We start from the raw sequence: 14,888 nt of genomic DNA, 5'->3' as shown, positions 1-14,888 counted from the left end.
TCACAAGTGGGGTTTGGGGAGGGTAATATGTACGCAGACCTTACCCTTACCCCGAAGGGTAGAGAGACTGTTTCCAGGAGACCCTCGGCTCAAAAGCAACAGAAGCCGATATATTAGTACCATAAAAATGCATAATAAAAATGCATAATAAAAATGCATAATAAAATAACAGCAATACAATAGATATGAAATACAGAATACGAAATACGAAAAAGATGGCTGGTATAGTAAAACTAGCAGGTAAAGCCCTGCATCAATAGACGACCAATGACATTCTTAGTCCAACTCTTAACTGGCTACTCTCACTCTATTGTGCTATAGAAATATTCACAACTCTCCCCTAACCTACAACCTTAATACTCGACCTCCATAATTCCCTGTCAAGGGCCATGTCCTCAGTAATCCTAAGTCGCGCCATGTCCTGTCTGATCACCTCTCCCCAATACTTCTTAGGTCGTCCTCTACCTCTCTGCATGCCCACTACAGCCAGTCGCTCACACCTCCTCACCGGTGCATCAGTGCTCCTCCTCTGAATGTGCCCGAACCATCTGAGTCTTGCTTCCCGCATCTTGTCCTCCATGGGGGCCACACACACCTTCTCTCGAATATCTTCATTCCTAATCTTATCCATTCTTGTATGCCCGCACATCCACCTCAACATCCTCATCTCTGCTACTTTCATCTTCTGGATGTGTGAGTTCTTTACCGGCCAACATTCAGTTCCATATAACATGGCAGACCTAACCACTGCTCTATAAAACTTACCTTTTAGTAACGGTGGCACTTTCTTGTCACACAAGACTCCCGACGCTAACCTCCACTTCATCCACCCCACCCCTATACGATGTGTGACATCCTCGTCAATCTCCCCGAGATAACCGATCTAAGGTACTTGAAACTACCCCTCTTGGGAATGACTTGAGAGTCAAGCCTCACTTCAACTCCCGCTTCCGTCGGCTCAACTCCAAATTTGCACTCGAGGTATTCCGTCTTCGTCTTGCTCAACTTGAAACCTTTAGACTCAAGAGCATGTCTCCAAATCTCTAGTCTCTCGTTGACGCCGCCTCGTGTCTCGTCAATTAGAATAATGTCATCAGAAAATAGCATGCACCATGACACCTCCCCTTGAATATGATGAGTCAGTGCATCCATCACCAGGGCAAATAGGAATGGGCTGAGCGCAGACCCTTGGTGCAACCCCGTAGTAACTGGAAAATGTTCAGAGTCACCTCCTACTGTCCTAACCCGAGTCTTAACTCCATCATACATGTCTTTAATCACCCTAATATAGTCAATCGGGACCCCTTTATCCTCTAAGCAGCTCCATAAGACCTCCCTAGGAACCCTATCGTACGCTTTCTCCAGATCAATAAATACCATGTGAAGGTCCTTCTTCCTATCCCTATACTGTTCCACCAACCTCCTAATCAGGTGGATAGCTTTTGTGGTAGATCGCCCCGGCATGCACATTACATAATAATGTATTAATACACCCATTTTGGTCTTTTGTTCATATGTGTTTTTGCAGAATCACAAGATAAGGAAGCTAGCTTACTTCAAAGCATCCACAAGGTAATGTTTTTTCTCCCCATAACCACAAAATTAAAGAACCAAATTGGGTTCTTGAATTATTTCTTAACTTTCTAAATTTCTGCTTAACTAGTTGAATTCTTCAGAAAAGGCCCTGCTTTATTGGTTTATGTAAGTGGGTGTCTGCTAATTCAGTTCCATTCCAAGTCATTTCTTTGCTGTTTTCTTTTTATAACTTCAAATTACTTTGGGGTTTTCATTTTTGGCCGTTTTCAGCTCCTAATGTAATTTATCTTAATTTTATGCTAATTCTTGTGGAAAATATCTGGGTTCCTCCTCAGTTGCATGCTACCTTAGTTGCATTTGATGTTAATTTTATGTTAGCTGATATTTAGTATCACGTTTTGTTCATAATATTCATTTGTTGTTATCAGTCTTGAGGAGTTTATGGTTTTCATTTCAATTAACAGAACTAATTGTGTCCTTCGTTGTAATGGGTTGTATTCTACTCTGATATATCATTTGGTCTCCACAAAAGTTAATTCATGGCATTTGATTTCGAGTAAACATTTGTGATTTCTCGTCTGTTGTCAAAGTTACTTGCCATTTGTGTCCAGGGGCGGATTTAGGTTATGCCCCTGCGCTTCCCCGGAAAATTTTACAAAATTCGCGTAGGTGCAATATGGAAAAATAATAATTTTACGTATATTTATTTTAAAGTGACACCACATTATGTTAAGTACTTAGTGGTTCACTGGTCAAGCCCTACATTTTGTTAAATGTCAAGGGATAACCTTAACATGTACATATGTTTATGTGTAAGCTTTTAAATAATACCTTACTTTTTAATACTCTCAAGAAACCAATCGGTACTAAATATTTTGACGCTTCAGGAAATCATACTTAAGTATATAAATGAATTTAGAATATAATTTTGAAAAAACTGTTTGACTTGTCAGATCTCTCATCATCTACGTCAACTTCGGTGGGTCATCGACCATTATAAGTTGTTCTCTTCTTCCTATCTTTAACTGTGTGTAGCTCTTACCTTAGCTAGCTCTTGTTTCTCGTTGCAGCAAGTCAAGCCAGAAAATATGGAAGAGAAGAGTGATATTGCGAAGGATGTCACAGAAGTAGTTCCCTTTCTGAGATTTTTCTTGGTACTCTCTACATCTTTTTTTAAGTATCAAATCATCTCATTTTTTTGTCTCGCGATGTAGCTTATTGGAAACACCCCTATGGTATATCTCAACAAAATCGTGGAAGGTTGTGTTGCCCAAATTGCAGCCAAGTTGGAGTCAATGGAACCGTGCTCAAGTGTCAAAGACAGGTTATCTTTCAACCGCCTGATCCAGTTTCTTCTTAGGAACTTATCTTTCTTCCTGTTTCTAGTGTGTACATTGTTCTTATCTGAATTTGAAAAATCTACAGAAATTTTCACCTCAGTTACTGATATGTAGGATGGCATACAGTATGATCAAAGACGCAGAAGATAAGGGCCTGATTACTCCTGGAAAGGTTGGTGAAATTCGTGTTAGAATACCTATTAGGAGGAAATAGTAACAGCTTGAAGAGTTTTTATATGATTCCCAAATACTTCTTCACAAAAACTGATGTGATGATTAAAATAGGCTCAACGTAATTTTTCATGTATGCCCATTTCTCTTAATACCAGGTTATTCAAATTCCTGTCTTAAGAGAGATGGAAACTTTTACTTCTGATTCCCTGTGCTTTTAAAGATTATTTGCCTGTAAGGCTGAACTTAATGACTTCCTTGTTTTTTCAAATGTTGAAATAATGGCGGCTGAAGACAGTCCTCCTTGAGGTAACCAGTGGTAATACCGGCATTGGTCTTGCATTTATTGCCGCAGCTCGTGGCTACAAACTCGTGACAGTGATGCCAGCATCATACAGTCTCGAGAGAAGGATTGTTCTTAAGGCTTTGGGTTCTGAGTTATACATCACAGATCCAGCCAAAGGTATAGATGGTGTGCTTCAGAAGGCTGAAGAAATACTAGATAGGACGCCAAACTGTCATTTCTTTCGTCAGTTTGAGAATCCTGCCAATCCAAAGGTATCTCCTTTACAGATAACTTGTTCATTTGTTATAGAAACATCATGCTTATCAAGCATCCATGTTTAGATCCATTATGAAACAACTGGACCAGAAATATGGAAAGGCACAGGAGGGAAAGTTGATATTTTTATTGCCGGGATTGGAACTGGAGGCACAGTGACGGGAGCTGGAAGGTTCCTTAAGGAGAAGAATCCAGAAATAAAGGTTAGGTTTTTTGTGAGTGGAGCGATGGAAAACAAAAGTGGTATCGAGAGGGTTGACAAAAGAGGGAGGAAAAGTGGTAATGTTCTTTTTCCTTTTTGTCTTGATTTCTCATTTTCTTTCCTTCCTTTGTCTTGCGTGCAAACCAGGTATATGGTATAGAACCAGCCGAAAATGCAGTTCTAAATGGAGGACAAAAAGGTCAGTCAATTGTCTTGCCCATACGAGTTGTCGCATCAAATTGATTGGAGCTGTGCTATAATTTTCATAATTGCAGATACTAGTTGAGGAATTGAGCACAAAATCTCTTTGTTCTTTCTTAAAGATACATCTTTCCGTGAACACGAAACACTAGCACATCTCACTATCTCCTGATAAAGATACCTTATATCATATTTGTACTATTTTACTTAAGTATAATTTTTACACCAAACGCTACCTCATTCACGTCGTTTGAATATTTGCACTACCCTCTTATATTTATTATCTAGGTATCTCCGGCATGCACTGTATTCTGGCACTAATTGGACTATTCCTCTGCTTAATAAAGCTATTTTGTTAAGGACCAAGTACTGCATATTTTCATCCAAACTTTTCTGCTGCGAAAATTTCCCTCTTTCATTGTCTTCCAGAATAGCCAGCTAAATATAGAAAGTCATTAGTTTAGTTCTATACCCTCATTGAATAAACTGCTTTGCATTGCAGTCTGTTTTCATCTCTACTTCTGTGAATTATTATTTGTCATAGACTGATCCGTGTAATTAAATGTGTTATCGTTAAAGGGCCACATAAAATCCAAGGAATTGGTGCTGGTTTTGTCCCAGCCGTTCTTGATCTCAGCATCCTGGATGAAGTTCTTCAAGTAAGGCGGTAAACCATATAAATAGCAATCCAATTTTATAAAATTTAAATTTCTGCTCAATGTGTACAAGATTATTCTATCAAGCCTCTGTATCTTACAGATAACTCTGTAATCAGATGATGAATCTGCTATGATCCGACTGACAATATCAATTTGGTTGAACTAAAACTAATGCATTTGCGACTCACATAAGCATAGATATAATGTATGGGAACATAAGCCAGATATATATTTAGGATAAAGTATTTCGCGAATTTTCAATATAAAAAGTTTCCAGCTAGCTCTATCTCTGAAAAATATCCATTCTCTAAAAAAAAGGGCAGCCCAGTCACAAAGCATCCCGCCAAAGTAAATTCGTTTGGCTTCCACCGGGGTTACTTGCTATAGTTCCTGGTATGATGACAGCTACTGCTTTTATTTGTATTCAGGTATCTAGTGATGAAGCTATTGAAATGACAAAGCTTCTTGCATTAAAAGAAGGTTTGCTGGTAGGTTCACCAGTCCATAAGGATCCTTCTGAGTCCACACATTGTCCTTTGTTTCATTTACCATGTGCATTCTGATATGATCACAACTATACTTCAGTTTCCTCCTGGAATATTTTCAGGTAGGAATATCCTCGGGGGCTGCAGCTGCTGCAGCGATAAAAGTAGCAAAAAAGCCAGAAAACGCTGGGAAACTCATTACGGTAAGTTGGATCTATTTCAGTAAGCTGATATCACTCTTTCTGTGTTTCCTTGAAACTTCTCACTGTCTAATTATTCATTTAATGGGATGAATGTGTATTAGTTGGTTCTGTTTTCTTTTCTTTTCCGTTTTTCCTCTCTTTCCTATACAGTTATTCATTCATGGACTGTTCTACTCTAAGCAGGAGTATTTTACTTTGTACTCCCTCTGGTTCATTCCATATGCGACGTAGTACTCGGCATGAAGGTTAATGCTGGAATTTTCTAGTAATTGTTCCGCTATCCTTAATTAAAAAAAAGGAGAGTAACTTTTACCTGTTGGATAGGAGTATGATCTATACCTAGGAAAAATCTATTTTAGCTGAACTAGAATGCTTGAAAATTGAATAGACACCTCTTATAGAAGAAAGAAGCAGCTGAATATTTTAACACGAAGAAGATGATAGGAAGTCATATTGTATGCTTAGATACATGTTGCTGTAAACATTTACTAGATAAGAATGGGTAAGTATTATTTTTTACTGTCATACGAATCTGTGCTTAAGCATTATTCAGGCTCTTCTTATATATGATGGAATTTTTAGAATCCGCATCCGAGTTTGCAAAACAGAGGCCAACCGGTGATACTAACTTGATCTGACTTCAAATTCCCGTATATGACATGTGCCACTAGAAGCATGGAAACGCATCATACAAAGGTGCTTGCAGCTAAGCATTGTATTTTAATTCTATATGCAGGTTATCTTCCCTAGTTTTGGGGAGCGTTATCTCTCCACCGTGCTGTTTGATTCTATCCGAGAAGAGGTGGCTAACATGACGTTTGAGTAACTTTATGCTTCTTTGGACTTGAGTGATAGGGAACTGAAGGAAGTTACATGTTGTAACTAGTGGTTAAATAGAAAATACAACTAAGGGTTTCCTCCTAAGTAGGTGAACTATTGTTCACAAATACAAATTGTCTTACCATGCGAAAGGTATAAAGAATAACTATTTCTTCGTGTACGGCTATCAACCTCTCTTGAGCTATACAGTTGGTTTGTTCTGAGTTCCTTGGTTCGCCCTTCCAGGCGTGGCTCCAGTCTCTATGGGCTCAGCAGTAGCTCTTGGGCTGGGCAACCAGCTGAGGCTATTCCTGAGGCTGGACTTCATCAATCATCAGTCTAAGCTTTGCTTGTCTTCTTTGTAATTTACATGACAATTACTACTCCTTTTAACCTCTTGTTTTTGCTTTCAGTTACATTTCCCCCTCAAACTATCTTTTGCGGGTATTTAACTTCCTTAGTTTTTGAAAATCTACCAGCTTAACATTACAAATTCTTTAACGGAACATAAATTTGCAACATTGCTTATTGGAACTATGTAACAGATTAAGGTGTTAGAATATACTATAAGTCATGCGTATTGTTATAGTATTCTTTATGAACAATTATTTATTTACTTGTTTAAATTCAATAAAGTTTTATTTTAAATAGATCGTGTGTTGGTTTGTGCGTCCATTGCTTACATAGTAGATGATTTAGTGTATAGAGTTTAGCTTATACACGGAAGATTAAATCATCGGTTCTTGTAAGACATAAAAGTTAATGTTCACAATCTAATGATGGAATTGGACAAATCATCGGAATGATTGTAGCACAAGATTAAATATAATTTATCTTGATTATGGGAATGGTTTAATTCCAACTTCTTGTGCTAGTACATTTTGTATGTATTGAACGGATCAAGTAGAGATGAGTATTTTATACTGACTTTATAAAATAATTTCTCTAGTCCATTTAATGTACTTATACTCTTAATCCTGATATAATTATTATTAGCTGTGTATGTCACTTGTTGTTTTGATTTATTAAAAGGCGAGATTCTTTCGCGAGTCAATAAGCCTGGTAAATTGGATAACAATGATATACATTGGCGAAGTAATAATTAGTTGATGGAATCCATGTCTCGATTTTGAGATTGATGATACTCCTTTATGAAAGCTTATAAGTTTTCATGTGTAAACCCGGCCGGTGATTTTGTATCCGACACATGAAATAAGTTAAGTGTAAGTCTAAAGGAAGTAATCAATAAATTAAATAGTCAGTAATTTAATTTGATTGATTAGTATCTGAATCTTAACATGGGGAGTTAAATAAGGTTTTATGGAAGAATTTCAAAATTGAACTAAGGAGTGCAATTACGAATTTTTAGTGGAATAATTCGTAATTTATTATGATGGAAATTAGTTTCAGAATTTCGAAATTAATATCATAATAGGAAGCCTTGTTAATTAAATTCTGTGGTCCCTACTGTGCCTAAATAATAGAAAATAGTGGAAACTGTTACTTAGTGGGAAAGAAAACGTGGAAACCGTCCCTTAGTGGGAGAAGGAAACCTAACAGGTTTTGAAAACGGTTTTGACCTAAAAAACGCAGCTATATATATGGATATAAGGGCTGGACGTTTTTTACATGATTCTGACTGCGGTTTCTACTAGAATTTTGCCCACCCAAATTTCTCTATTTTCGGTTATTGTTTGGGTAACACAGTAGAAGATTGTGGAAATCTGCTAGTGTGTTTTCAACTGAGGAACTGGAGAACGACATAGATTTGTTGTGTTTACGCTTCAAGAGGTAATCCTAAAATCTCTATACGTGCTAGTTGTTTAGATTACACGTGAATAAGATTCTGTTATTGCTTCCGCTGTGGTATATATTCCAACAATTGGTATCAGAGCTTACTCACATCTAATTAAATAATTAGGATAAACCATAAGGATTAATATCATGTTCTATATGCAAGTTTTGAATTACATGCAAAGTTTGTTTTTTCTGAAAACCTGCACTGCTTTTTGGTGTGATTATCTGTTATGGGTTGTGTTGATTATTCTGAAAACTTGATGTATCCTTTTAATATTAGTGATGTTGAGTTAGAATAATCTGAAAATTGAATTTTATCATGTAAAACGGAAAAACACGTTTTGCTGAATTAGGGCAGAAAATCGGAGGTCAAAAAGTTGACGGACTCCGATTGACCTGAAACTTGGCAGGTCCATGCGAAATGGCCCAGTGAGCAATACTCATGGATTTTATCATGATTGAAGTCGTTTTTTGGGCGTTCGGGGTCGTTTAGATGGTGTTTTTGCTGTTTTTCTAAAATTCTGAAAAATTTTTTTAGTTGTTTTTAATTCCAGTAATTGTGGGGATCAATTCCCTTGGTCCCCGGGCTTAAAAAATAGTGATATAATATTTTTACACGTTGACGTAGGTCTTCTTCCATATCGGATGAAAATATTATGAATAATCACTATGTTATACTAGTCATTGATTATTTGTATTTACTCTCCATCTGAGTATGCATGTTGGTTCAATGGGACTAATATATGTTGAATGTTGATATTCACTTGGCTTAAATTAACAGTTTACTCTCCATCTGAGTATGACATGTTTAAGTTTATGGAGTGAAAATCTGTCATTATATATGTATATTGCAAGAATAGCTTCTTTCCCATCGAAATTTGTTGTTCAAGGTGCATAGATTGTATATATATAATGTGTTTTGAATTTTAATGTTCATAATACAAACTGATTTGATCTATTTAAATATTTAATGTCTCCCAGATTAACAATGACTGCTTTTAATCCCCTTACTGCCATTCTTACCCAAAACAAACTTGAGGGTCCAAATTATGTTGATTGGAAACGAAATTTGGATATTGTTCTAATTGCTGAAGAGTACAAATTTGTGCTCGATGAGGTGTGTCCAGAAAAACCTGGAGATGATGCCACAGATGATGAACAGAAGGCTTACCAGAAATGGATTAAGGCTGATGAGATGGCGCGGTGTTACATTTTGGCATCCATGTCGAATGTTCTGCAACATCAGCATCAGTCGATGGAGTCTGCTTATGACATTCTGGAAAATCTCAAAGAAATGTTCGGAGATCAGAATCGTGCGGCTAAGCAGACTGCCATGAAAGCCCTTCTGAATACCAAAATGGTTGAAGGTTCATCGGTCAGGGACCATGTTCTGAAGATGATGAGTCTTCTGAATGAACTGGAGGTCCTTGGAGCTAACATTGATAAGGACACGCAGGTTGAAATGATCCTGCAGACTTTGCCTGACAGTTTTCAGCAATTTCGCCTGAATTATAACATGAACAAAATGGATTTGTCCCTTGCGAAATTGTTGAATGAGCTGCAGTCGGCAGAGACTATTATCAAGTCCCAAGCTCCTCCCGTGGCATTGAATTTTGAGGCAGGTTCTTCTTCTAAGCCGAGAGGCGGGCAGAAAAAGAAAAAGGCTCAAAAACCCTCTGTTGGTGGCGCGACTGCTGGTGTGAAAAAGGCTAAGGGCAAGTGTTATCACTGCAAGCAGCCCGGGCATCATAAGAAGCAGTGTCCAACTTATCTGGCCAAGCTGAAAAATAAACCAGGTGATTTACATCTACTTGTCGTTGAAACATTTTTAGCGGCTGTTTCTACCATGTCATGGTGTGTAGATTCGGGAGCCACTAATCATATCTGCACTTATTTGCAGGGGTTTCAGGTAACGCGGCGGCTAAGTAAAGGAGAAATCAATGTTTATCAAGCAGACGGTTCAGCAGCCCCAGCTTTAGCATTAGGAAATATTAGTATTTCGTTTGGTAGTGGTAGAGTTTTAGCTTTAAAAGACACATTATATGTACCTTCCGTTAGAAGGAATTTAATTTCGGTTTCTAGCGCTATGAGAGATGGTTATGATTTTAATTGTCATGACGTTGATAAATGTGTTATTACTCATAATAAGCGTTATCTCTCTTTGGCTACATTGATTAATGGTCTTTTTGTTGTTGACTCTATTCCTAAACCGTTACCATCTAAAGAATTGAATAATGTTGATTTACCAAGGAAGAGAAAACGTTCTTCTGAATTGAGTGAAACATATTTATGGCACTTGCGTTTGGTTCATATAAATCTGAACAGAATTTCCAGGTTGGTCAAGGATGGACCTTTAAGTTCATTGAAAGTGGAGGCACTACCAACTTGTGAATCTTGTTTAGAAGGGAAAATGACAAAATGAAATTTCCCCTCAAAAGGAAATCGGGCAAGTGATAAATTAGAATTAATTCATTCTGATTTGTGTGGTCCAATGAATGTCCAAGCAAGAGTTGGTTTTGAGTATTTTGTGACTTTCACAGAAGATTACTCAAAATATGAATATATTTATTTGTTGCGTCGAAAGTCTGAATGTTTTGAAAAGTTCAAAGAATTCAAGACTGAGACTGAAAAATGACATAATAAACATATCAAGACACTACGATCTGATCGTGGTGGGGAGTACCTCTCTACGGACTTCATTGGTTATTTATCAGAATGTGGAATTACATCTCAATTATCTGCACCTGGAACTCCACAACAAAATGGTGTAGCTGAAAGAAGAAATAGGACTCTTATGGAAATGGTTAGATCAATGATGAGTTATTCCGATTTGCCTTCGTCTTTTTGGGGACATGCCTTAGAAACGGCGAATTATGTTCTGAACTTAGTTCCTTCAAAGTCAGTACCCTTGACCCCTACAGAATTGTGGACTGGGCGCAAGCCTAGTCTGCGGCATATTCGAGTTTGGGGTTGTCCGGCACATGTGCTAAAGGGGAAAACGGATAAATTGGAGGCAAGAACGGATGTATGCGTGTTTATAGGTTATCCAAAAGGGACGAAAGGTGGTTTATTCTATTGTCCTAAAGAGAAAAAGGTAATTGTTAGCACAAATGCCAAGTTTCTAGAAGAGGACTATTTGATGAACCATGTTCCTAGAAGTAAACTCGTTTTACAGGAACTTAGCAAAGGAATGGAAACTCAGTCATCTGAAAATCAAAACGACCATATCCAAACCCCGGAAGTCGAATTTTGACATACCATTGCACTTTAGTAGTGGGAGAAATGTCAATAGACTTAATGTACCACAAGAACAAGTGCCCGCAGTCATACTACCACAAAGTAGTGGGAGTCATGTTGAGCAGACTGCACAACAGGAAGAAGTCGTTGATATCCCTGTGGATAGCATGGAGACTCAGGTTCCTGATGATGTTGTGGTTCAACCACAAAATCAACGTGATGTAGTTGCAACTGATGTAGTGCGTAGTCGTAGTGGGAGAGAAATAAGACAGCCAGTTCGTTACACGCTCTTGGGAGAATCATATGATAGGATCCCTGAGGAGCCTACCTCCGAACCTGTCAATTACGACCAAGCACTACATGATAAGGATGCCGATAAGTGGGTTGCTGCTATGAAATCAGAGATGGAGTCTATGTACTCTAATCAGGTTTGGGATCTTGTAGAACCAACTGATGGGGTTAAACCCATTGGATGCAAATGGATCTATAAGAAAAAGAGAGGTGTAGACGGAAAAGTACAAACTTTTAAAGCAAGGCTTGTAGCGAAAGGGTTTACTCAGAAAGAAGGGATTGACTATGAGGAAACCTTCTCGCCGGTAGCCATGCTTAAGTCTATAAGGATTCTCTTATCCATTGCTGCTCATTATGATTATGAGATTTGGCAAATGGATGTCAAGACAGCTTTCCTTAATGGAAGTCTTGATGAGTGCATCTATATGATGCAACCAGACGGTTTTATGGAAAGTGGCAAAGAGCACATGTTGTGTAAGCTTAAAAGGTCCATTTATGGACTAAAACAGGCATCTAGGGCATGGAACACTTGTTTTGATAAGGCGATTAAAACTTTTGGTTTTGATCAGTGTCTTAACGAATCTTGTGTATACAAAAAGTGGGATGGGGACAAAGTGGCATTTTTGATCTTATATGTAGATGACATACTGCTCATAGGAAATAATGTGGGCATGTTGAATTCAGTTAAGCAGTGGTTGTCCACACATTTTGATATGAAAGATTTGGGAGAAGCGGCTCATATCCTTGGGATCAAACTCTTGCGAGATCGCAAGAAAAGGATATTAGGCTTGTCCCAAGGTCTTTATATTGATACAATACTCTCCAGGTTTAGCATGCATGATTCCAAGAAAGGATTCCTTCCTTTCAGACATGGAATTTCTCTATCTAAAGATCAGTCTCCTAAGACTGATGAAGAGATAGAAAAGATGAAGGCGGTCCCTTATGCATCAGCTGTGGGGAGCCTCATGTATGCTATGTTATGCACTAGGCCTGATATCTGCTTTGCCGTTGGCGTTGTTAGCAGATTTCAGTCTAATCCTGGGAAAGAGCATTGGACGGCGGTTAAACATATAATCAAGTACCTGAAAAGGACTAGGGATTACATGTTGATCTACCAATCGGATGACCTGGTACCTATTGGGTATACTGATTCGGATTTCCAATCAGACAGAGATTCTAGAAAGTCTACCTCAGGTAATGTGTTTACTCTTGGAGGTGGAGCCATAAGTTGGAGGAGTATCAAGCAAACTTGTGTTGCTGATTCCACCATGGAAGCCGAATATGTGGCAGCCTCTGAAGCAGCTAAAGAGACAGTTTGGCTCGGTAACTTCCTGAGAGAGTTGGGTGTAGTTCCTTCGATTCAAGCGCCAATTACGCTTTACTGTGATAATAGTGGTGTGGTTGCAAATTCAAAGGAGCCACGAAGCCATAAGAGGGCAAAGCATATTGAGCGTAAATATCATTTAATTCGTGATATAGTGCAGAGAGGGGATGTAGTGGTCACCAAGATTGCGTCAGAGAACAACTTGGCAGATCCGTTTACTAAGAGCTTACCACAGAAGACTTTTGATAAGCATGTAGAAGGAATGGGTGTCAAAATTGTAGACGCATGGTTATTAGTCTAAGTGGGAGATTGTTAGAATATACTATAAGCCATGCGTATTGTTATAGTATTCTTTATGAACAATTATTTATTTACTTGTTTAAATTCAATAAAGTTTCATTTTAAATAGATCATGTGTTGGTTTGTGCGTCCATTGCTTACATAGTAGATGATTTAGTGTATAGAGTTTAGCTTATACACGGAAGATTAAATCATCGGTTCTTGTAAGACATAAAAGTTAATGTTCACAATCTAATGATGGAATTGGACAAATCATCGGAATGATTGTAGCACAAGATTAAATATAATTTATCTTGATTATGGGAATGGTTTAATTCCAACTTCTTGTGCTAGTACATTTTGTATGTATTGAACGGATCAAGTAGAGATGAGTATTTTATACTGACTTTATAAAATAATTTCTCTAGTCCATTTAATGTACTTATACTCTTAATCCTGATATAATTATTATTAGCTGTGTATGTCACTTGTTGTTTTGATTTATTAAAAGGCGAGATTCTTTCGCGAGTCAATAAGCCTGGTAAATTGGATAACAATGATATACATTGGCGAAGTAATAATTAGTTGATGGAATCCATGTCTCGATTTTGAGATTGATGATACTCCTTTATGAAAGCTTATAAGTTTTCATGTGTAAACCCGGCCGGTGGATTTTGTATCCGACACATGAAATAAGTTAAGTGTAAGTCTAAAGGAAGTAATCAATAAATTAAATAGTCAGTAATTTAATTTGATTGATTAGTATCTGAATCTTAACATGGGGAGTTAAATAAGGTTTTATGGAAGAATTTCGAAATTGAACTAAGGAGTGCAATTACGAATTTTTAGTGGAATAATTCGTAATTTATTATGATGGAAATTAGTTTCAGAATTTCGAAATTAATATCATAATAGGAAGCCTTGTTAATTAAATTCTGTGGTCCCTACTGTGCCTAAATAATAGAAAATAGTGGAAACTGTTACTTAGTGGGAAAGAAAACGTGGAAACCGTCCCTTAGTGGGAGAAGGAAACCTAACAGGTTTTGAAAACGGTTTTGACCTAAAAAACGCAGCTATATATGTGGATATAAGGGCTGGACGTTTTTTACATGATTCTGACTGCGTTTTCTCCTAGAATTTTGCCCACCCAAAATTCTTTATTTTCAGTTATTGTTTGGGTAATACAGTAGAAGACTGTGGAAATCTGCTAGTGTATTTTCAACTGAGGAACTGGAGAACGACATAGATTTATTGTGTTTACGCTTCAAGAGGTAATCCTAAAATCTCCATACGTGCTAATTGTTAGATTACACGTGAATAAGATTCTGTTATTGCTTCCGCTGTGGTATATATTCCAACATAAGGCAGGGACACAAATAATTTCTTGCAAGTATTGCGCAACACTTGTCACCGAAAAAAGAAAGAAAGAAAGAGTTGCTATTTTAATAACGAATGAAACACTTTTCAGATTGTAAGGGAAAGTGAAAGCTTTCCAGCAAACTGCTTGGAACTAGATAATTACTCCTGTACAGTGTAAAGCATACATTTGTGACTAATGACAAAACATCACCAACTCCCTGGACATGCACAAGAGTCAGAAGCGAAAAAGTACATGCTCTTCAAAAAAAAAAACTTCAAATACTCTTGAACCCTTGCACAGAGGGAAGGGAAGAGAAACTGACTAGACAGATTCTCCAAGTATTATTCACTACAAAATTACAATCCTGTAAGCTAAGCCTCAATGAGGGCTTGTAATAGTTCCTTGACCAAAAAGGCAGGAGA

General features: G+C 37.6%; 1 protein-coding gene across 5 annotated transcripts; it reads left to right on the top strand.

The window, feature by feature from the left end:
• The first annotated feature begins 1,407 nt into the window (after window positions 1-1,407).
• LOC104224385 (cysteine synthase-like) lies at window positions 1,408-6,359 on the top strand. Of its 5 annotated transcripts, none has more exons than XM_009776020.2 (11): window positions 1,408-1,572; window positions 2,607-2,663; window positions 2,751-2,860; window positions 2,991-3,048; window positions 3,342-3,605; window positions 3,675-3,812; window positions 3,959-4,010; window positions 4,592-4,671; window positions 5,100-5,159; window positions 5,279-5,359; window positions 6,096-6,359. In XM_009776020.2, the coding sequence occupies exons 2-11, from the start codon at window positions 2,625-2,627 to the stop codon at window positions 6,183-6,185; spliced, it is 972 nt and encodes a 323-aa protein (XP_009774322.1). In that variant the 5' UTR covers window positions 1,408-1,572; window positions 2,607-2,624; the 3' UTR covers window positions 6,186-6,359. The 5 variants fall into 5 exon arrangements, with proteins under 5 accessions (XP_009774322.1, XP_070024753.1, XP_070024756.1 ...); XM_070168652.1 differs by having other exon boundaries at window positions 1,466-1,572; window positions 5,100-5,163; window positions 5,283-5,359; XM_070168655.1 differs by lacking the exon at window positions 1,408-1,572 and adding an exon at window positions 1,615-1,701 and having other exon boundaries at window positions 5,100-5,163; window positions 5,283-5,359.
• The last annotated feature ends 8,529 nt before the right edge of the window (window positions 6,360-14,888 follow it).

Source organism: Nicotiana sylvestris, chromosome 1, assembly GCF_000393655.2.
Source record: "Nicotiana sylvestris chromosome 1, ASM39365v2, whole genome shotgun sequence".
Classification (NCBI taxonomy): Eukaryota; Viridiplantae; Streptophyta; class Magnoliopsida; order Solanales; family Solanaceae; genus Nicotiana; species Nicotiana sylvestris.
The sequence above is the reverse complement of the archived record's forward strand: the minus strand, read 5'-3'. Positions and strand labels throughout refer to the sequence as shown.